Source organism: Engystomops pustulosus, chromosome 9 (assembly GCF_040894005.1).
Source record: "Engystomops pustulosus chromosome 9, aEngPut4.maternal, whole genome shotgun sequence".
Taxonomy (NCBI): Eukaryota; Metazoa; Chordata; class Amphibia; order Anura; family Leptodactylidae; genus Engystomops; species Engystomops pustulosus.
Genome location: NC_092419.1, coordinates 59,756,823 through 59,780,128, shown reverse-complemented (window position 1 = coordinate 59,780,128; position 23,306 = coordinate 59,756,823). Strand labels below are relative to the sequence as shown.

At 42.1% G+C, this 23,306-nt stretch overlaps 1 protein-coding gene across 5 annotated transcripts in view; it reads right to left on the bottom strand.

Moving 5' to 3' along the window:
- The window catches only part of LOC140077099 (coagulation factor VIII-like), an 810,463-nt gene that overhangs the window by 568,711 nt on the left and 218,446 nt on the right, over positions 1-23,306 (bottom strand). For all 5 annotated transcript variants that reach the window (XR_011849697.1, XM_072123989.1, XM_072123990.1 and 2 more), the window contains exons 7-8: positions 17,705-17,920; positions 15,635-15,890 (exon numbers count right to left, since the gene is read on the bottom strand). Coding sequence is in view for 4 of the 5 variants with exons in the window: in XM_072123989.1 (XP_071980090.1) it covers positions 15,635-15,890; positions 17,705-17,920 (472 nt within the window). In the remaining variant the exon portion in view is untranslated. The remainder of the gene's footprint in view (positions 1-15,634; positions 15,891-17,704; positions 17,921-23,306) is intronic.

Genomic DNA, 23,306 nt, shown 5'->3' with positions numbered 1-23,306 from the left:
TGCTGCCACCACCTCCATGCTCTGTCATTGGACCACTCTGTGGCTTTCCATGTTGCTGCCACCTGTGGGCTCCTGTTGATGCCACCTTCACACTATATCATTGTGCCACTCTGTGGTTTTCCATGTTGCTGCCCCCTGTGGGCTCCTGCTGCTTCTTCTGCTGCCGCCACCTCCATAATTTGTCATTGTGCCACTCTGAAGCCTACTCATGCTTTCTATAATGCTGTTTTCACCCACCACTTCTCTATGACGTTGCCACTGTTTGGTTTTCCCCTTCATTTTATCTGTCAGAAGGATGAAAAGCTTCAGGATTGATAGCCCAAAGCAGGAGTGGATACACAACACAGAGGATATGCAAGTATCCCATTTACTGCTCATCTCTATTGTGAATCAACTCCTGTTTGTTTTTGGCTTTAGCAATACTGATGGATTATTGACCGACTGAAATAGGACACTGATGGGTGAAAAGAAGGGCAAAATGATCAGTGACGACAATGCAAAATTACTGCTGACACCCTCTCCACTCTTTTGGGGGGTTTCTACATGTATCAGGGTTTAACAGAACAGGTTCTGTCGTAATCTATGGAATCATCTGATGTCAGTGTAAAAAGAGTGCACTCTTTGATGTTATAGTGGGATCCTGGCCCTCAGCTCGGTCCTTTCAAGTTGGCACATACGTTACCTTGTCAGGCTGCGTTCCCGCTTCGCTTATTTGGGGAAGTTGGCCTCTGTAAGTGCACATGGAAGTGAAGAGTGAAGCAATTCTAAGAGCGGCGGCTGTGATGTGCATGTCATACTAAAACACAGCATTGATTGAAGACCAAACCTATGCATATTTAGCTGGTTAAGGACCGGGCCCTTTCCTGTTTTTTCATGTCCATTTTTCACTCACCATCTTCAAAAATCTATAACTTTTTTATTTTTACACGTAAAGAGCTGTGTGACGGCTTGTTTTCTGCGTAACAAATTGCACTTCATAATGATGGTATTAAATATTCCATGCCATGTGCTCGGAAGCAGGAAGAAAATTCCAAATGCAGTGAAAATGGTGAAAAAATGCATTTGCACCATTTTCTTGTGGGCTTGAATATTACGTCTTTCACTGAGCACCCCAAATAACATGTCTACTTTATTCTTTGGGGCGGTACGATTAAGGGGATACCAAATTTTATTAGTTTTTATAATGTTTTCATACATTTACAAAAATTAAAACCTCCTGTACAAAAATTTTTTTTTTGATTTTGCCAACTTCTGGCGCTAATAACTTTTTTATACTTTGGTGTACGGAGCTGTGGGTGGTGTGATTTTTGGTGAAATTTGATAATATTTTCAATGATATCATATTTAGGACTGTACGACCTTTTGATCACTTTTTATAGATTTTTTTATATTTTTCAAAATGGCAAAAAAAGTGCCATTTTCGACTTTGCGCGCTATTTTCCGTTACGGGGTTAAACGCATTGAAAAGCCGTTATCATATTTTGATAGATCGGGCATTTTCAGACGCATGGATACCTAATGTGTTTATGATTTTTACTGTTTATGTATATTTATCTCAGTTCTAGGGAAAGGCGGGTGATTTGAAATTTTAGGTTTTTTTATTCGAGTAGAGTCAAATTTTTTTTTAAGAATACAGCGAATCGGGACGAACCGGATTTTAACAAATTCTCCCATCTCTAGTTATAATCATTTTAACTCTTGACCCAAATTTCATTCCAAAGGAGTCAAGAGATTACACTCCCGTGAAAATCCAAGAAATCCTTGGGAGAAGAAATGGAACTCTCTGGAAATAAGAAAGGTAGTCCTCATGTATCTTCAAGCTACACAATTCTGGTGTAAAGATAACGATCTTCTTATTCTGTTTTAGAGGAGAAACAGAGGAAAGAGGGCATCAAATGTGAATATTGCTAGATGGCTTAAAATTGTAATCTCGGAGAGTTAAATTCAACATAGCAAGACCATACCAACAGGACTGAGAGCACATTCCACATGGGCAATGTCTGCCTCCTGGGCAGAAAAAAGGAGGGGGCCGGGCCATTGGAATAAATATGCAAGGCAGCAATTTGGTCATCTTCATCCATGTTTGCGAAACATTACAGACTGGACATTCCCAGATTTTCATTTTGAAGAAAAGTGCTGCAGGCAGTCACTCCACCCTAGAACCTACTCTTCTGGTATATCTCCAGGTGGGCCGTCATAGGTGACACAGCGGAATTTGAGATTTAGTACCTACTGGTTAATCAGTTTCTGTTCACTATGACAGCCTATGTTTTCCCTCCCTTGCCATTTGTTGTATGTGAATTAACATGAAAAAAATTAAATGGTGTTGCATCTATTGCCAGTGTGCCAGAGCTTTAAACCTCTCTTCTTCCTGTCCCCACAGAGGTAAAGGGGGCATCCTGAAGGTGGGTCGTCAATTTTTGTATCAGAAATTCATATTTCCAGAATACCCCTTTTAAAACATCTTCCATTATGGGAAGACCCTGCCTCCCACCAGGGGTCAGACAATAGACATATTCATAGGTAGAGGGAAAAGGGAATGTAGTGGTTTAGCTTTTGCAAGCATTATGACTTGGGATTAGACCAATTCATGCAATACGCACGGGTGAAAAGTGCTAACATGGTCACACTTATGGATGTTGCAAAAGAGGTTGTGTCCAACTTGTTTGATACTTTAATACTGTGAGGCACAATTTGGCCTACTCTTTCCTCTTATTATGCTAGGTTGAGAAATGTATACACTTAAAAGTGTCATAGCATTGGCTTTTACTTCTTGGTCTAAACATATTCCTGATGAGGATATTGCGAAAAAAATAACTCTGGGGTGGCAAAGCATTAGAAAGTCTGAATAAAGTCTGGAGGGAGACCAATTTACATCTCATCCATTGGGCTTTAAATGCCTTTAAATTGCCAACTTCCCCCAAGAGAAAAATGGCATGTCCTGCCTGAAGTGCCTGAAGCAGGCAACAGACCTGTTTCACGGACTATGGTCATTTCCACAGGTGCAATAATCTCAGTGACAACTTCATGGGACTACAAATTCTTCCATTACTCTGGAGGGAACAGGGCACTTCACAATCCATCCCTTACATCCCAAAACTATTCCACATCATTTGTCTAGTAGGCTCATAGTAACTTATTATGGCTGGAACATAACATGCCATCTCTTTGAACACCATTGTAGAGAGAATTAAGAGTGTCAAGACCAAAACGTTGTTTTCAGAATGGAAGCAGTGGGTAGTTATACATTTGAACAATGAGCAAATAAGGGCATTGATGCAAATGTTCACTTTGACACAGTTGTATCTCACATAAATTTTGAAAGGGACTCTGGGGCCCCTGAGATTACCGTATAAAAAATGGCATACCAGGTGGAGATCTCACTAGAAGTAGAACGCCTTCCCTTTTCCCCTTTTCTCTATGTACCTCTCCATGTGGATGACTGGCACTAAATGTTTTGATATGTGGTCATTTTATGTTGCGGTGGGGTCTGCAAACCCCAATATATGTGATGTTGTATTTTTATTTTATCAAAATGTATATATACATAAGCAGTACAGACCAAACATTTTGACACATCTTATTCAAAGAGTTTTCTGTATTTTCATGGCTATAGAATCACACTGAAGGCATCAAAGCTATGAATGAATACAAGTGGAATTGTATACTGAAAATATCCAGAAAATTTCCAGAGATGCTTAGCACTTTTTTGCCTGTTTGCCTTCACTCTGCAGTCCAGCTTACCCCAAACGATCTTGATTGGGTTCTGGTATGATGACTGTGGAGGCCAGGTAACCTGGCGTAGCACCCCATCATAAAAAATAAATGATGGTCCAACTAAATACAAACTGGATGAATTAGCAAGCCGCTGCAAGATTCTGTGGTAACCATGCTGGTTCAGTATACCTTCAATTTTGAATAAAACCCCAACAGCGTCCCCAGCAAAGCACCCCCACACTATCACACCTCTTCCTCCATGCTTCACGGTGGGAACTAGGCATGTAGAGTCCATTTGTTCACCTTTTCTGCGTTGGTTGGAACCAAAGATCTCAAATTTGGACTCATCAGACTAAAACACAGATTTAATAATAATTCCTTTATTTATATAGCACACAGATTACACAGCGCTGCACAGAATTTGCCAAATCGCTCACAAACTAATCAACCTACCAGTATGTTTTGGAGTGTGGGAGGAAACCGAAGGACCCAGAGGAAACGCACGCAAACACGGATAGAACATACAAACTCTTTGCAGATGTTGACCAGATGTTCGCCCAAACAAGTCTCTAGTGGTTGTTGCCTGTCCCTAGCCACTATTTTACCATGAAGGCTGCTACACACAGGGGGGAATTTTCCTGAATTGCCCTGGGATTTTGGCGCGCACAATCGGATTTTGGCGCATCGGCGCCGGCATGCACGTGACAGAAATCGGCGGGCGTGGCCATAAGAAAACCAGACGGATTCGGAAAAACCGCCGCATTTAAAAAAGTGTTGCTTGACACGCGCTTACCTGCACCCAGCATAGGACAGTGAACTTCAGTGAACTCCGACGGAATTCAGCGCAGCAGCGACATCTGGTGGACATCGGGCGCACTACCTTAGTGAATCGCCGGAAGACCCGAATCCTCCACAGAGAACGCGCCGTTGCATAGCGGCAGGACCGGGTAAGTAAATCTGCCCCACAGTCTCCTCCTAACAGTTGTTGTAGAGATGTGTCTGCTGCTAGAACTCTGTAAGTGACCTGGTCTCTAATCTTAGCTGCTGTTAGTATCATAGTATCATAGTATATAAGGCTGGAAAAAGACACAAGTCCAACCTTTAAGAATTAAATAAATGTGTTATCCCCATAACCTGTGATATTTCTTCTCTCCAGAAAGGCATCGAGGCCTCTCTTGAACATGTACATAGAGTCCGCCATAACAACCTCCTGCGGCAGAGAGTTCCATAGTCTCACTGCTCTTACAGTAAAGAACCTTTGTCTATGTTGATGGTAAAATCGCCTCTCCGCTAGGCGTAGAGGATGCCCCCTTGTCCTGGTCACAGGCCTAGGTATAAAAAGATCTTTGGAGAGCTCCTTGTACTGTCTGTTCAGGTATTTGTACATTGTAATGAGGTCTCCCCTCAGTCGTCTTTTTTCTAAACTGAATAATCCCAATTTTTTTAATCTGTCAGTGTATTCTAATCCCCCCATTCCCCTAATAATCCTGGTTGCTCTCCTCTGCACCCGTTCCAGCTCTACTATATCCTTTTTATACACTGGTGCCCAAAACTGTACACAATATTCCATGTGTGGTCTGACCAGGGATTTGTATAAGGACAAACTATGTCTTTATCATGAGAATCTATTCCTCTCTTGATACATCCCATAATTTTATTTGCTTTAGCAGCAGCCGCCTGGCTCTGGTCACTAAAATTAAGTTTACCATCCACCAATACCCCCAAGTCCTTTTCAGCTTCAGTTTTACTAAGTAATTGACTGTTTAGAACATAATTATACTTTTTGTTTCCCTGGCCCAAGTGCATAACTTTACATTTATCTACATTAAACCTCATTAACCATTTCTCTGCCCACTCCTCAAGCTTCCACAAATCCCTCTGTAATGCTAAACTATCTACCTCAGTATTTATTACTTTACACAGCTTAGTATCATCTGCAAATATTGAAACTTGACCCACTACAAGGTCATTAAAAAAATATTAAAAAGAAGTGGCCCCAATACTGACCCCATGTGGCACTCCACTGGTAACATCAACCCAATCTGAGAATGTGCCATTAATGACGACCCTCTGTTTTCTATCACTAAGCCAATTACTTACCCAAATACACAGATTTTCCTCTATTCCCAGCAGTCTCATTTTATATACCAACCTTTTATGTGGGACGGTGTCAAATGCCTTTGAAAAGTCCAGATATACACCATCCACAGCGTCCCCCAGATCCAGTCTTGAACTTACCTAATCAGATTGGTCTGACAGGACCAATCTCTCATAAACCCATGATGACGCTGGGTTATTGTCAGGTTCGCTAGGGAGAATGGTGGGACTTCTGGTTCTTCTGCTGGTGCCGTCGCGTATCCGCGCAAACTCCACCTCTCGTCCCGGGCAGCGGCTGCTAAGATCTTGCGCTGTCTTAGGAGTTGTGTTCGGAACTGCTAGGACTTGTGGTACCTCTGCATGGTGCCTGGTTGTTCTGCACCTTGAGGGGTTAATTCCCAGAAGCTGTCCAGCTCCTATCAGGTTCTGGAGGTGGAGTTCTGGCTGCATAAATTGCAGCTTCACTAGTCACCTGTGCCAGTGTTTGAAATCCCTTCATCACTCGCTTGCTGCATTAGGTTGTATTGCTCTGTATCTGTGTTGTTGTGACCTCGGCTAGTTTTTGACATTGACTCTTTGCTTACTGATTTTGCTCTTGACGTACCCTCTCGTTGTGACTCCGGCTAGTTTACCATTCTTTTGTGTTTTATGTTTGTCAGGCTGTTTGTGTTTCCCTTCCCACACTTATCCAGTGTATTTCGAGTCTTCAAATAGTCGCCCCACGGTTTAGCGTGGGGGGGCTATAGGAAGGGACAGAGGTTGGGGCAAGCTCAGGGCACACTATCCCCTGTCTTCTGTGTTACCCAACCCTAACAGAAACACTGGCCCACACATAGGTCTGCATCCTGTATCCGACCTGCTACATTCACTCCTTCCATGGAGCCTTTGTCAGCTGTGGTCGCTCAGGTCCAGACCTTAACTAAGCATGTTCAGAGTCTGTCTGCCCGTCTTCAAATGCAGGTTTCGGGGCAGACAGCATCGCAGGCTCCACCACCACCTACACCAGAACCTAAGGTTCCTCTCCCTGACTTGTTTTTTCGTGACCGTAAGAAATTTTTTTCATTTAGGGAGGGATGTAAACTTTATTTTTCTTTACGCCCTCACTCATCGGGCACCGAGACACAAAGGGTGGGCGTGGTAATTTCTCTTTTGCGCGGTGATACGCAAAATTGGGCCTTTTCTCTCCCACCTGACTCTCCATCCCGCTCTTCTCTTGACGCTTTGTTTTCTGCATTAGGCCAGATTTATGACGAACCTGACTGCCGAGCACTGGCAGTTTCCCACCTTAGATCTCTGTGTCAGGGAAAACTGACGGCGGAAGATTATTGTGCCCAATTCAGACAGTATGTGACTGACTCGCAATGGAACGACTGTGCCCTAAAAGACCAATTTATGTCCGGACTGTCAGACCGAGTACAGGACTTAGTCTTAGCTTATGCCCGAGCCACAGACATTAGATGAAGCTATGACTCTGGTCGTCCGAGTTGATTGTCGCCTAAGATCCAGGCGATCACCTCGGGTGTCCCCTGACTGTCAGCCAGCGGCCAGTCTGTCTCCAGGCCATCAAGAATTGGAATCCATGGAGCTGGATAGCATCTCTCCTGCACAGCGGAAGCAACATCGAATAAGACGCCATCTTTGTTTCTGCTGAGGAAGTCCTGATCATCAGATACACACCTGTTCCAAGAGGCAGCAGCAGGGAAAAACTTCCGCTCCTAAGCAGTAATCGAGGGGACTGCTTAGGAGCTCAAGTACTCCCAGTTGTGTCTAGAATGTATTTACCTTGTACGGTTAAGTTTCAATCTGTTTCCTGTACTGGTCACGCCTTCTTGGATTCAGGCGCTGCAACTAATTTAATTGATTATAATTTTGTCTCTCAGTTTTGTATGTCATTGATTCCATTGTCCACTCCTATCCAGATGTCAGGTGCGGATTTGACCCCTCTACAGACAGGGTTGATTAAATTCCGAACCCCGCAGATAAAGCTTATGGTAGGAGCTATGCATGAAGAATGGTGTTCTTTCCTAGTTATGGAAAATTTGTCTGTAAATGTCATTCTTGGTCTACCCTGGCTCCGGATCCATAATCCGGTAATTAATTGGGAAACTCTGGAGCTGGTTCATTGGAGTCCTCACTGTAAGGATCACCTGACCAGAGTTTCATTATGTACAGTAGTGGCGGAACATCAGAGTCTTCCAGGTTTTCTCTCTGATTACTCAGATGTGTTTTCAAAACCCTTGTCCCAAGTCCTTCCTCCTCACAGGGAGTTTGATTGTAAAATTGACCTTCTTCCTGATGCTAGATTGCCAAAGGGTCGTATACATATAACCTGTCAGTACCAGAACGGGAGTCACTGAAGAGTTATATTGATGAGAGTTTGGCAATCGGACATATCCGTCCCTCTGAGTCGCCCACTGGGGCCGGGTTCTTTTTTGTTGAGAAGAAAGATGGTGGTTTACGGCCGTGCATTGATTATCGAGAATTAAATAAGATAATGGTAAAAAACTCAGGTCCTCTCCCCTTGATCCCGGATCTCTTAAATCAGGTTTCTGAGGCCCAAGTTTTCTCTAAATTAGATCTCAGAGGGGCTTATAACCTGATTCGGATCCGGGAAGGGAATGAGTGGAAGACAGCATTTAATACACCTTTGGGACACTTTGAATACCTGGTTATGCCCTTTGGTTTGAGTAATGCCCCAGCGGTGTTTCATGGGTTTATGAACTCCATCTTTCATGATTACATCGGTGTGTTTATGGTGGTGTATCTAGACGATATTTTGATTTTCTCTCCTGATATGATTTCTCACCAGCAACATCTCCGCCAAGTACTTACCAGGTTGCGCAAAAACCACCTCTTCGCTAAGCTGGAAAAGTGTGTTTTTTGCGTCCAGAAGGTTTCCTTCTTAGGTTATGTTGTTACTCCCTCTGATGTACAGATGGATCCGAGTAAGGTTCAGGCGCTCAAGGACTGGGTTCGGCCTACCAATCTTAAGGCCCTACAACGTTTTTTAGGTTTCGCTAACTATTATCGAAACTTTATTAAGAACTTTTCCGTGATCGCCAAACCCCTCACGGATCTAACCAGGGTGCTGATCCGAACAATTGGTCCCCTGCCGCTTGCTCTGCGTTTGAAACTCTAAAAGCGGCATTCTCGTCAGCCCCAGTTTTGGTTCAACCTGACCTCTCTCTACCGTTTGTTGTGGAGGTAGATGCCTCCGAGGTTGGAGTAGGTGCAGTGTTGTCTCAGGGGTCCTCCACTCTCACCAGACTTAGGCCCTGTGCATATTTCTCTAGGAAGTTTTCTTCTTGTGAGAGGAATTATGATATTGGTAATCGAGAGCTCCTTGCCATTAAGTGGGCATTTGAAGTTTGGCGACACTTTGTGGATGGAGCTCTTCATCCGATAACTGTGCTCACGGATCATAAGAACTTATTATATTTGGATACTGCTAAGCGTTTGAACTCACGTCAGGCTAGGTGGGCCTTGTTTTTCTCTCGCTTTAATTTTGTGGTCACCTACCGACCTGGGTCAAAAAATGTGAAGGCTGATGCCTTGTCCCGTAGCTTTGGGACTCCTGAGCTTCCAGAGAGTACTGACAGTAATATTTTGTCTCCAGGTGTTGTGCTGGCAGCTGTCTCCTCCCACCTCTCCTCTCAAATTTTAGCAGGACAAAGATCTGCACCTAAAGACCTTCCGGAAGGCAAATTATTTGTTCCCCTTTCTTGTCGTTTGAGAGTGTTGGAGGAGACGCATTGCTCGGTGTTGGCAGGTCATCCGGGAATGCGGAGCACCTTGGATCTCTTAAAGAGAAGTTACTGGTGGCCTCACATGACTAATGATGTGCACGCATTTGTCCAAGCCTGTCAGGTCTGTGCGCGAGGAAAGACTCCCAGGAGACGTCCTGAGGGGCCTCTTCTTCCTCTTCCAGTTCCCACCAGACCATGTTCTAAAGTGTCTATGGATTTTGTCACTGATCTGCCAGCATCTCAAGGCTATACAGTGATTTGGGTGGTAGTGGACCGTTTCTCTAAAATGGGACACTTTGTTCCATTAAAAAAGCTGAATTGTTTATACAGAATATTGTACGCCTCCATGGTATACCAGATGATATTGTGTCAGATAGGAATGTACAATTTGTTTCCAAATTTTGGCGAGCATTTTGTTCTAGACTGGAAGTTAATTTGTCGTTCTCGTCAGCGTTTCACCCTGAGTCTAATGGTCAGTCCGAGAGAATGAACCAGGAGATGATTCAATATCTGCGACTCTTTGTCTCGGACAGTCAAGACCAGAGGGTGAAATTTCTTCCGTTGGCAGAATTTGCTATTACTAATCACTGTAGTTCTTCCACTCAGGTTTCTCCCTTTTTCTGCAATTATGGTTTTCATCCTCGTTTCTCCTTTTCATCTGTGCCTGTCTCTAATATTCCTCGGGCTGAAGCTATTACATCCAAGTTGCGCACGCTCTGGTCGCAAGTTCGGGAGAATATTCAGAGGGCACCCGGGCCATCACACCAGAAGAGTTTCAGACAGGACTCAAAACCTCCTCCTTCCGTCCCTGGCCACCCAGGATGTGAGGTGATCAGTGCAATTTTAAAGCTACACATCCTTAGCAATCTGGGTCTGCAGGAGGAGCAAGGAAGTGCAGACAAGGCTGCGTTATTATTGGAGCTCCTGCTATGGGTCCCACAGTTCTTTCTGTTCAGGGGACCCTGGAGGGAAGCTACAATGATAATCTGAATTTCGCCTCTTTCTTTCAACTGTATTGGCGTCCTCAGGACACCGATACAATTAAAAGCTGTGACAAAACAGGTAGCAACATGTTACTGCTTAAATTGCTATGTTGGCACTTTGCATTTAAATAAGTGGGGTTTGGTTTAAGTTTGAGCACTCAGTCTCTAAAAGGTTCGCCATCACTGGGCTATAGGAAGGGACAGAGGTTGGGACAAGCTCAGGGTACACTATCCCCTGTCTTTTGTGTTACCCAACCCTAACAGTTATAAGGTTGCGCACAGTTTGATATTCCAGGATAGCATCTCTAACAAACCCCTCAAATATTTTCCTCACCACAGAAGTTAGACTCATGGGTCTGTAATTGATCCTTATTTGTATATTGGTACCACATTTGCTATGCGCCAGACCTGTGGAACATAACCAGTCCTCAGTGAATCTTCAAATATTAAAAATAATGGTCTGTCTATCACGGTACATAGTTCATGCAGAACCCGGGGGTGTATGCCATCTGGCCCCGGTGATTTATCTATCTTAGTGGTTGCGAGGCGGCACCATACCTCTTCCTGGGTTAGACTATATTCACACTGACATATGGGGGACTTATACACGCCCCATAGACGACAGACACCTCCTCCTCCTCTCCCCGTGCACTGCCATTGCCCGCTACGGTACGGTACGGGCGGGCAACGGCAGTGTGAATATAGCCTTAAACTATTGACATTCCAAAAAGAATTAACATTATTCCTCATTGTGTCTTCCTCCAGGGGATTTTCCTGGGTAAAGACAGTTGAGAAGGCGACATTCAGTAGATTGGCCCTTTCCTCATCTCCTTCCACCATGGCCCCCATGTTATTTCTAAGGGGAACCACACTCTCTGTTTTTAGTTTCTTATCATTTATATACTTGAAAAATAATTTGGGATTATTTTTGCGCTCCCTGGCAATATTTCTCTGTCTTTATTTTTGAGGCCTTTCTCGCTTATTGCTTTCCTTACAAGACTAGTTAGCCACATTGGCTTTTTCTTGTTCCTCTTATACTTTTTCCCATAAGGTATGTGTTTCTCACAGGGCTTTTTCAGAATATATGAGAAAAGGTCCCGCTTTTGTCTTTGAGAACATTATCCCAGTCTATGCCTTAAAGGTCTTCCCTTAGTTGCTGAAAATTTGCCCTCCTGAAGTTTAGAGTGTTGGTTGCCCCTTCCCTAACGCTCTTAGTAAAGCATAATACAAAATCAATGATATTATGATCACTATTACCCAGGGCCCCCCCAACCTGTAATTTTGATACCCTATCAGGTCTGTTGGTTAGGATAAGGTCCAGCAGTGCCCCCCCCCCCCTCTTGTTGGCTCCAGGACTAGTTGCAACAGGTAATTGTCTGCAGGTTTCTGCCCCCCAGTCAATATCTGGGTAATTATAGTTCCCCATGATAAGTACTTCACCATGCTTTGAAGCCGCATCCATTTCACTTATCAGCATTTCCTCTGCTGCCTCCATTATATTTGGAGCCTTATAACAAACCCCTAGTAATATTTTATTATTCTTTTTCCCTCCTCTTAGTTCCACATTTGCATTTGCGTTTCTGATGTCATCTCGCAAGACAGGCTTGAGGCAAGAATTCACATATAAACAAACCCCTCCCCCTTTTTTATTTATATGATCCTTTCTAAAAAGACTATAACCATCTATAGTAACAGCCCAGTCATAGCTACTGTCCAGCCATGTTTCGCTAATACCCACTATATCATATTTCCGCTCCAACATCAAGAGTTCCAGTTCCTTCATTTTGTTTGTGAGGCTTCTGGCATTTGTGTACATACACTTTATATGCTTTTCTCTGTCCGTATTCCTTTTGTTCTTATTCCCCTATCTCATTCCAACCCCCTTCCTCCCCCATGGACTATGACGCTTCCCAGCTCTCTATCTACACTGTCTATTTGCCCTGCACAAGTGTAGTTGCCCTCCCCCCAGGTCTCTAGTTTAAACGCTCCTCCAATCTTCTAGCCATTTTTTCCCCCAAAACAGCTGCACCCTCCCCATTGAGGTGCAGCCCATCCTTACTGTAGAGCCTGTAGCCGACAGAAAAGTCAGCCCAGTTCTCCATGAACCCAAAAACCTCCTTCCTACACCAACTTTTGAGCCACTTATTTACCTCCCTTATCTCCCGCTGCCTTTCTGGTGTGGCACGTGGTACAGGTAGTATTTCGGAGAAAACTACCTTTGAGGTCCTTGCCCTGACCTTATGGCCTAAATCCCTGAAATCATATTTAAGGACCTTCCACCTACCAGCGGTCTTGGTCCACCTTGTCATTAGTGCCAATGTGGACCAAGACCGCTGGTTCCTCACCAGCTCCTCCCAGTAATCTGTCCACCCGATCCGCAACATGCCGAACCCGAGCACCCGGCAAACAACACACGGTTCGGTATGCACGGATTTGTGACAGATTGCCATGTCTGTTCCCCTAATAATCTCCCACTACCAGCACCTGTCTGACCTTGCCTGTGCTCCCATTAACCTTCTTACTGGAGCAGACAGTCCCCTGGTTGCTCGAGGCCACGTCTTGCTGCAGCATTGCTACCCCCCTCATCCGCCAGCCTGGCAAACTTATTGGGGTGCACCAGATCAGGACTAGACTCCCTACAACTCTTCCCTCTACCCCGCCTTCTACATGTTACCCAACTAGCTGCCCCCTCACTCTGCACCTCCATGCTTCCCTCCCCACACCCATCTTCCCCAGAGAGTTTGTGCTCCAGGAGCAGCAAACTTCGCTCCATATTGTTAATTGCCCGCAGCTTTGAAACTTGCTCATTTAGATCCAGAATCTGGGCTTCCAAATTAGCAATTTTCACACATCCCACACAGCAGTATTCCCCCTCGAACGGCTGTTCAAGGAAAGCATACATGGCACAGGATGTACACTGTGTAGCAATGCCACTTATGGAGTCCATTGTTCTAATGGGGATTACAAAAGAAATATGCACGAAAAGAAGAATTTACAGTCAAAGTAACACAAAATATAGCAGTTACTGCAACACTTACGACAGAAGTGACTCTTGGTCTTCCTTTCCTGGGGCGGTCCTCGTGCAAGCCAGTTTCTTTGTAGCGCTTGTTTGTTTTTGCACCTGCTCTTGGAGATACTTTCAAATTTTTCCCTATTTTTTTGACTGACTGATCTTCATTTCTTCAAGTACTGATGGCCTCTCGTTTTTCTTTACTAAGCTGCTTTTTCTATCAATAATACAAATTTTAATAGTGTATACAGTAGGGCTTTCAGCTGTGTTCTGCACAACACAACTGATGATCCAATAAATAAGGCAAGAAATCCCACTTGTTAAACCTGACAGGGCACAACTGTGATATGAGAACATTTTCTGGTAACTACTTCTTGAAGCTCATCAAGAGAATGCCAAGAGCGTGCAAAGCAGTAATCAAAGTAACTTATTATATGTTGACCATATATATCATCAAGATCAAATTTTAGCTTTCTGTTTGCAGAGCTATGACCCTAGGCCCATGGGAGTGCCCAGTGAGGAGTGGGGTAGACGTGTATGACGTCCTGAAGGAGGAAGCGACTAAGAAGTGGAGATATGGGGGACATCGGAGGTTTTCTTAAAATTTGAAATCAATGCATTAGGGAGTGGTTTCCGGACACAACTCTGCATACAGAAAAGTACATTTTGATCTAACTTATCTTTTTTTCAGTAAAAGCCAGTTTTACTATACACTGTAAAAACTCTTTGGCAATGTGTACACTATTCTCTATGAGAGAGCCAGTAAAAGGGCTCCTGATGACAGGTTCCCTTTAAACAGTTACTAAATCAAGCACATGTAGTATTTAAGGAGAAATCATATTTCACACATAGAAACTTACTAGAGATGAGCGAGTATACTCGTCCGAGTATACTGCTCGGTCGAGTATTAGCATACTCGGACCGGCTCGTTACTCGGACGAGTATCTCGCCGGCTCGAGTTCGAGCATTAAATTAATAAAAGACACAGAAGAACAGTGTTTACACTGTTCTTCAACACATAACACATGTTTCCAGATGTAATTGTAAGAATACATTAATAAAACACTATTCTTCACTTTACAGGTGTTCGCGCGTGTCTCCCGCTAAGTTCGGAGATGTGCGCCGAACATCAGCAATGTAAAGAATAGTGTTATTTGAATGTGTTCTGCAATGTGCACTTAAATGCTCGTGTTTTCACTGTTTTTATTCTATTCTTCACATTGCTGATGTTAGCGCGTATCTCCAAACTTAGCGGGAGACATGCGCGAACATCTGCAAAGTGAAGAATAGAATAAAAATAGTGCAAACTGTGAAAACAAGAGCATTTAAGTGCAGAACACATTCAAATAACACTATTCTTCACATTGTTGATGTGCGCGCACATCTCCGACATTATCGGAAGACTTGTGCTAACATCTGCAAAGTGAAGAATAGAATAAAAACAGTTAAAACAGTGAAAACAGTGAACACAGGACCATTTAATTGCAGAACACATTGAAAGAACACTATTCTTCACATCCAGATGTTCGGCGCACATCTCCTAACTTAGCGGGAGACACGCGCGAACACCTATAAAGTGAAGAATAGTGTTTTTTTAATGTATTCTTACAATTAAAACATCTGGAAACATGTGGAATGTGTTATTATTTACTGTTCTTTTAATGTGTTGTGTTAGTGAAAAAATGCTCGGGTCTCCCATTGACTTTAATGGGGCTCGTTATTCGGTACGAGCACTCGAGCATCGGGAAAAGTTCGTACCGAATAACGAGCACCCGAGCATTTTAGTGCTCGCTCATCTCTAAAACTTACCCAACAGAAGAAAATGGCCTCAAAAACCTAAACATAGGAGAGAAAACTTGACGGAAAGCAGGAAATTTCCTGGCTACCGGCTATTACCTGCACCTGCCACCTGTCCAACAGCAGTAAGAAGTTAATACATATGAGAGGTGGGGTTGATTGTGCTTATGTGGTTACCTGCCAATAAATTCTCTTCATTTGTCCTACCAATAGCTGGGGTATACCCATTGTGTTGTGTGCTGCTGCGACCAGGATAAACAATTTAAGACTTTCTTTATACTAACCTTTTGTCATCTTTTTCTTGCTGATAATCCCATTCCATTTCCATGGCTGCTATATAATGCATCCATGTTACTGATTTACGCTTCCCATGAGATCGTACGTGAACATTTGGATGATCAGGATTTTCACTTAAATCAAAAACTGTTGACTCATAATAATCTTCATAATCATTGTCATCATCATTGTCTTGTAATACACGGATCCGTTTTTCAGACTCAGATTTACAATCTTCTACTCTTATCAGAGATGTCATCTTTCCTGTTGAGCATAGTTTATATGATTTTAATTAGCTGAATAAACATTAGAAATTAAATAACTGGTGCAGAGGAGCCATTTTGCTTTCATGCTGACTCACATATTTAATTTTTTTTTAAAAAGTTTGTTTTGGCAGGGTTCCAGGTTTACAAATACATTCTGCTGTACAACAGGGATAATAAGAGGACAATATTTATGCCATATGAGGCTCCATTGTTCAACAATCTTTACATACAACAAAAGTCCAAGTGAACTTAGAAGCTAAGTGCTTCTTTCTCCATTTATTATAGTTATTATTATCCGCCCTCACCCTGTCCTTTAATGAGATGTCACTACATAGAAGTTCTATCCATATGGGAGGGGAAGCAATGAGTCAGAACAGCCAAGTCTCCACACCCATATTACAAGTGTCATAATGACCAGAAACAGTTTTGGGTCTCATGCATGGGACCATGTTTACTTCTACTGGGCAAGTTCACCATGCATTATAAAAACGTGAACACGCTGATTGCCTGCACCACAAAAGATAGATACTGCCCACCTTTGTGCCAGCAGTCACTTCATGTGGACATTGCCAGGGAGAGCAATGTTAAGAGATTTAGCAGGACATGTATGCCAGTTTTTGGTGTAGAAGCCCTGAAATAATTGCAATTATTAGTGGACCTCCAGTAATTGAGATTATTTCCCCCTTCACGCCATCTCCACTCTAAGTGAGCAAGGATGAGCAAGGGGGCACAGAGTTGGCCACCATGTGACATTTCTGCCCTACTGGCTATAGTCTGCAAACTTCTATAATGAATGTTTGTAGAATACAGTGCATTGTACGCTGCACAGCCCAGCTCATCCTACACTAGGGGAAGAGTGGAGGCATATAATAATTCCTATCCACTGAACCAATGATTTCTGGAAAGGTGGCTTTAAATTGTTAGTGTCTTTCAGTTAGTACTCTAAAGCAGTGATTTTCAACCAGTGTGCCGCGACACATGGTCGGGTGTGCTGCGGGGAAAGTTCCCCAAACTATGGTGCCCCCTGTGTTTTGTTTCCCGGCAATGCGCAGTGATGCACAGTCACGGCTTCTTACAATGTAGGAGACGTGTACAATAACACATGCGCAAGCTTTGAACCTCGCGCGACAAAATGACGTCACCGAGGCCGGCGCATCATCCTGAGAGCGGAGAGACTCTCGCATTTGCCCACCGCCAAGGTAATGCCCACCAATAATGCTGACTATATGAGCTTTTGCCCGAGTATATGAACTGTTGGCAGAATACTCAGCATATGAGCTGGTACTTTTAGTACTCCAGCAGTATACTGCATATAACAATGAGAAATGTAAAATGAGAAATACTATAGTCATGAGGCTGGAGTACTACAAGTACCAGCTCATATGCTGAGTATATGAGCTGGCACTTGTACTCTGGCCTCATGGCCATAGTACTTCTCATTGTACCCCTTTATTTTGCAGTATATGAGCCACAAAATAATCAGCACCATATACTAAAAACAGGGAGAAACTGAGAACTGTTGAGGAAGAGCTTCGTGTGCGTCTTTCCACCATTCCTGCCAGGATATCCCTTTTGTGTTTATCGAAACAGGCCCAGGTTTCACACTGAGTGAGTAAAATAAATTTAGAATCTATATTATCAACTATATGTATACTATGACTGTTTTAGTGTCATTTTGGTTGGTGGTGTGCCCCAGGATTTTCTAAGTATAAAAAGTGTGCCGCGGCTCAAAAAAGGTTGAAAATCACTGCTCTAAAGCACCGTAGAATTATACAAAACATTTTGCACTTTGTAACTGACATATATAGATACCTCCGGAATGTGTCTGGCAGGATAGTTCATATACTCCTTTATCTCCTGGGTGCACTATTGCTGTTACAAAGCTAAAGGAAGTAACAGATAGTACAGGGACACGATGATCTCTTATCACAAAGCTATGACTCTCCAGAGAAATGCTGTGAACTTCAAAATGTGTCCCAAATCCAATTACGTGAAGATGTACTGTCTTCTTAACACAGATGTTCTGCTCTAGTAAACAGGAAAACAAATTTAAAACCATTATACATTTTATGATATAAAAGAAATAATAATCATAATAAAAAAAATATTTCAAAAATATTTTTGGATATAGTTTCTCTTTAGGAAGAACATTAAGAAAGCATTAGAAGTTATTCATGCACAACTGGGAGAACGCTATGCAAATAAATCTCTTTCAAAGGAAAATCTGGTATTTTTTTTTATCCAAGCTGTTCCCTTTAGTTTAACATTTACCCACTTTTTGGCCTTTTGTCAGTATGTCATCAGCTGTTCATTTTTTTTTCATGGCTGGAAAAATAAAAACTGTGGGGGAAGTGCTCATTGTACATTGTAACAGCTTGTGAATCTGCAGCACAGTGGAGGGGGGCTCCAGTAACAACCACAGGAATCCTTCTGGTTCATTAATATAATTTTAAAAGTTGATTTTAGAAAAAAGGAGGCCATGGTTAACAAATATAAGAATATTACCACCGTCACAGTACCTAGAACATGTGAAACATGTAAAAGCGTGTCATACTTGTCATACTCTAGGGTAGTTTTCCTTCAAAGTAATTACACAAAATAAAAATATTAAAATTGAACGCATATAAAAGGCTATTAACGTCACTAAGCTATAAGGCGCTATGGTACCCAAACAAATTTATACTCTCTGCATTAGAAGACACTATAAGTATCCACATGCTGTAACTCTCTCTGCAGTAGAAGACACTATGAAAATACATATGCAGTTATTTTCACTGTGTTATTACTGTACATACTAGAGTATAAGCCAACCCGGGTATAAGCCGAGGCCCCTAATTTTACCACAAAAAACTGTATAAGAGTATAAGCCTAGGGTGTTAACCAGCAAATGTCCCCCCCAGTATGCAGCCAGCATCCCCCTAGTATATATCCAGTGCCTGCCCCTTAGTATATAGCCTGCCATCCCCTTTTAGATTTGGGGGCAAAAGGTATGGCCAGAGAGAGGGTAGGGTTATGGGTACACCTCTCCTCCTGCACTTATGCCAACATCTTTCTGGTATACAAGGTTCATCCTCACTTGTGGTAAGGACTGGGGAGACTGAGTTTTTTATACAAATGCTAGAGAAGATTAATCAAACTAATGATATGAATATGTTTTTATGCACCAAATCAAAGAATGCAAGGGATTAATCAAAATGTGTTTTACAACTATACCGAGAACAGTTGTGGACAAAGAAACCTAACAAGTCACTTATTGTTCACAAAATGGTGAATGGGATGATACATTCAAAGAGATATACGCTAAAAGAGTGAAAGGGATTGTCCACTTTTAGCAAATAACTGATACTGTTTGAGTAAGGGAAAGTTGTACAATTTTCTAATGTACTTTCAGCATCAATTCCTCATGGTTTTCTAGATCTCTGCTTGCTGTTCTTCTACAGAAAGCTTCCATGTTTACTTCCAGTGGACAGAAATCTGTCCCTGGTCATGTGATGAACACTCAGGAGCACAAGCCGTTAGTATCATAGAGAGTGATCAGAGCCGTGTGATACTAATGGCTTGTGCACCTTCATGTAAATCACAGGCCATGGATAGATTTATATCCACTGGAAGTAAACGAAGAAGCTTTCTATAAAAGGACAACAAGCAAACAAGCAGAGATCTAGAAAACCCTGAGGAACCTAGTCCACTGTGATCATGATAAGTTGTGTGGTATGACATTTTAAGGTAATTTAGGATTGCACATAATATTATTCATTGTAAAAATATCATATGGCTTCAGCTATTTGCTTAACATATTTTTGAGTGTACCTCCTTGTATCTCAATGGCGTTACCCCTGTCTGTGTTTCACCACCTGTGGTCTGTATAAATTTTTTTTACAATTTCATTGATTACTAATAAATATTGTATTTTAATTAATTCTTTTAGTTTATATCTCTGACTTTATGATTCCATTCATCTTTTTGGGTGCAATAAGTGATTTACCAAAATAGAGGTAACCGTCTATAATTGTATCATAAGTAGATCTGATGGTAGATTCCTCCTACCTTCATCTTCCCTTAACTGTAATTTAATAATCCTGGACCCTAACTTAACTTGTTAGAAATTTTATATTAGTAAATATGTAAATTACCTGCAGAAGCTACTGGGGGGTGGAGTAGCCTGGCCGGGCACTGGGAGCTCATTAAAAAATTGGCATATACTTGAGAATAACAAAGAGTTAAAAGGAATGGAAAAAAGAAACCCCTTGTCATGTTCAGAAGGAGTAGGGCAATAAAATCTGAACTGGTAAGGAGTCTGTTTAATAAGAAAAATAACACAAATTAACACAAACCAAATAATGTTCCAAAAGGGAATTTTAAATGTTGAGGTTACTTTTCCCAGTTCCTGAGGTCAAAAATGTAAATTTTTGGATACCAAAAACAATGAATAAGGCAATTTTTTACATGTAAAATAGAATTTGTTGTATACATAATTATGTGCCCTCGTGGATTCTTCTATATTGGTGAGACTATGCAAAGAACATTTATTAGTTCTAGGTAACATAAAAGATCAATCAGAACTGGAGATGGTTTGCCAAAACTAATAGAACATGTAAGAAAATATCATAACGCAAACCCCAATGTGCTAAACTTCCACATGTACATGTAACGTGTAAGAGGAGGAGATAGGCTTAAGGTATTACTCCAAAAGAAGGCAAGATGGATCATGCGATCAAATGTATTAGGTCGTATAGGTTTAAATGATAGGATTGATATATATATATCTTTATGTAATAATAGTCTGGTTAAAATTGCCCTTGGAAGTAAGAATAGTAGCAAAAGTGAAATTATCATAAAAACGTTGAGTGATTAATTATGAAGCTGCTTATAAATATTTTAATAATAACTATCTGTTTATCAAAACGGTTATAGCGTGGGACCTGAACACTCCATCTTTTTTGCTATTAATGCCTCTTTCCATAGTATGAAAAGAGTTCAGCTCAATCACAAGTTGCTATGTTACACCATGCGGTCACAGAGTATGGCTTAGATATGTGAATATGCAGTGAATAAGCCATCGTGCAACCCGAGCGTCCCACATATACCATGAGAAAGGTATACTGGTTTAAAAGTGATAATACCACTACAGTGTTTGACATATGGGCTGGCCATTTGGTTATGTGATTGTTGTGTATAATAGAATGGTTTGAATGATGTATCTAATGAGTAATATGAAAGAGTGGAGTGGTTAGAAAAAGGGTTTTAAAATGGCTCAATAAAGGACGTTTTATTGGAAAGCAAGGTCATTAGGTCATTCTTTGTATTGTGGTTCCACAGGCTCCGATAGGACACATGCCAAAAGGCAGGCCAGCATCACTAGGACAAAAAGGGCAAACTCTGGCCACATGACCAATTTACTAACCCAGAAATTGAAGGGATTGGACAACTCATTCTGTACATGTTGATATCTCTCTAGATATGCTTCCGGTTGAGAGATACCACCATAAGTTTTATTATATTAAGGTGGTTGACAAGTCGTTTCATCAGCAAACTGGCATCATTGTCAGTCCAGATACAGCGGGACACATGAGGCTCTTTTAACAGTCTCGGAGGCTAATCACCACACAACTGTTGCAGAAAGAATGCAAGCAAGAGGGCTCCTTAGGGTACCAGAGTCTTTCATTCTTTCTTCAACAGTTGTGTGGTAATTAACTTCAAGACTGTTAATAGAGCCCCATGTATCCCGCTGTAACTGACCTGATGAACACAGATCAAAACACGTTATCTACCATCCTAATAAAATAAAACTACAAATTAAAATTTATGGTATTATCTACCACCCGGAAGCTCAAATTTCACCCTTTCCCATTTTACACTATATTTTACAGTGCAACTACCAGGAACATAAAGGACATGTGTTACATCCATTGGGTGAAATAATTAATGATTTTAAGATTGAATCTTTAACCCGTTCACGCTCAGCGTCATACAACTGCGTCAACTGTATTTTTATTGAAGAATTTTGTCTCTTTTGAATACAATAGCATAAGACATGTAATAATAGTCATTTAAACAAGGTCTCTGTAGTACATTACATCGATGTCAGAGGAACATATAATAGAGCATTAGCATTGTGCAATCTACTCCCCTAATCTCTATTTCTCCTCTGGTGGGGGCTAGAGGCAATTGGCTCAGCCTGCGACCTAACATAGGAAATATAATAAACTTTAGAACCCCTGAATAGCTGAAACCTGCCTTCAGGTGAAACATTAGACTTACAATCACAAGACAAGGTGCAAACAATAGGGAAGGTAATACAGGTCTCGGATCTCAATATTGCCGCGTGGAGGGGGGGGAGTGGACATGCCAATGAGAGAGGCTAACTTATACCTGGGATGTGTTGGACCAGTATTCATCCCAGGGAGCCCAAACCAAATCGAATTTGTCAACTCTATTCTGTAAAAGAGCCGTCAGGTGCTCCATTGTCCTCACTTCCTTAATACGCGTAATTAAATCGAGCCATGACGGCGGGACAGCTAGTTTCCATTTGGCAGCAATGAGACATCTTGCCGTTGTTAGAAGATTAAGTAAAAGTTTGGCTTTTTGTTTCCGCAGACCCATAGGAAAGACGTTATGTAAGTACGTAGCAGGGTTCATGGGTATTTTGCTGCCCAGCACTATTTTCAGTAGGCTTTTGACTATGCGCCAAAAAGGGACAATAGATGCACAGGTCCAAAAAATGTGAGGTACGTCCGCTCCCCCTCCTCCACACCTCCAATAAATATCAGGAGATGTCGGGTAGAAGTGCAGGGGAATGGTACCACAACAGGAGCAATTTGTATTGGTTCTCTTTGTATTGAATGCACTGAGAGGTCTTAGCTGCTCTATCCCATATGGAGTTCCACACAGGAGGGGGTAGGGATCTGCCCAGGAAATGTTCCCACTTAATCATATACTTATGACGGGGTGGTTCTTTAATGTAAGGGTCAGACAATATCCTATAGATTGCTGATATAAGGTCTGCGGTAGAGGTACCTGCTTTGCATATTCTTTCAAACTCGGTTGGCACTGAGATTGTTGTTGCCCCATGTGTAGTGAATAGGAAGGATTTGATTTGGATATAACTGAATAGGGAGGAAACAATACAATTTTTTGTATCATCTGATAATCCACTATATCTGCAAATCTAAATAAGCATTTGTCATGCCATGGTTTGATCATTTGTCCCTCTAGGCTGGACTGTAGTTTGGGGTTAAGGAGGAAGGAAATCATTGGAGAGCGCTCCGACTGCAATTTGAATTTTGAGGCACAGCATGCCCAAATTGATCTAGTGTGGGTCATGGGGCCCAGCAGTCTACAGGGTGGCAGGGTGGGAGCCGTGGTCCACAGGAAGGCATTGGGGTGGATCGGGGCGCTCCACAATTTCTCCACC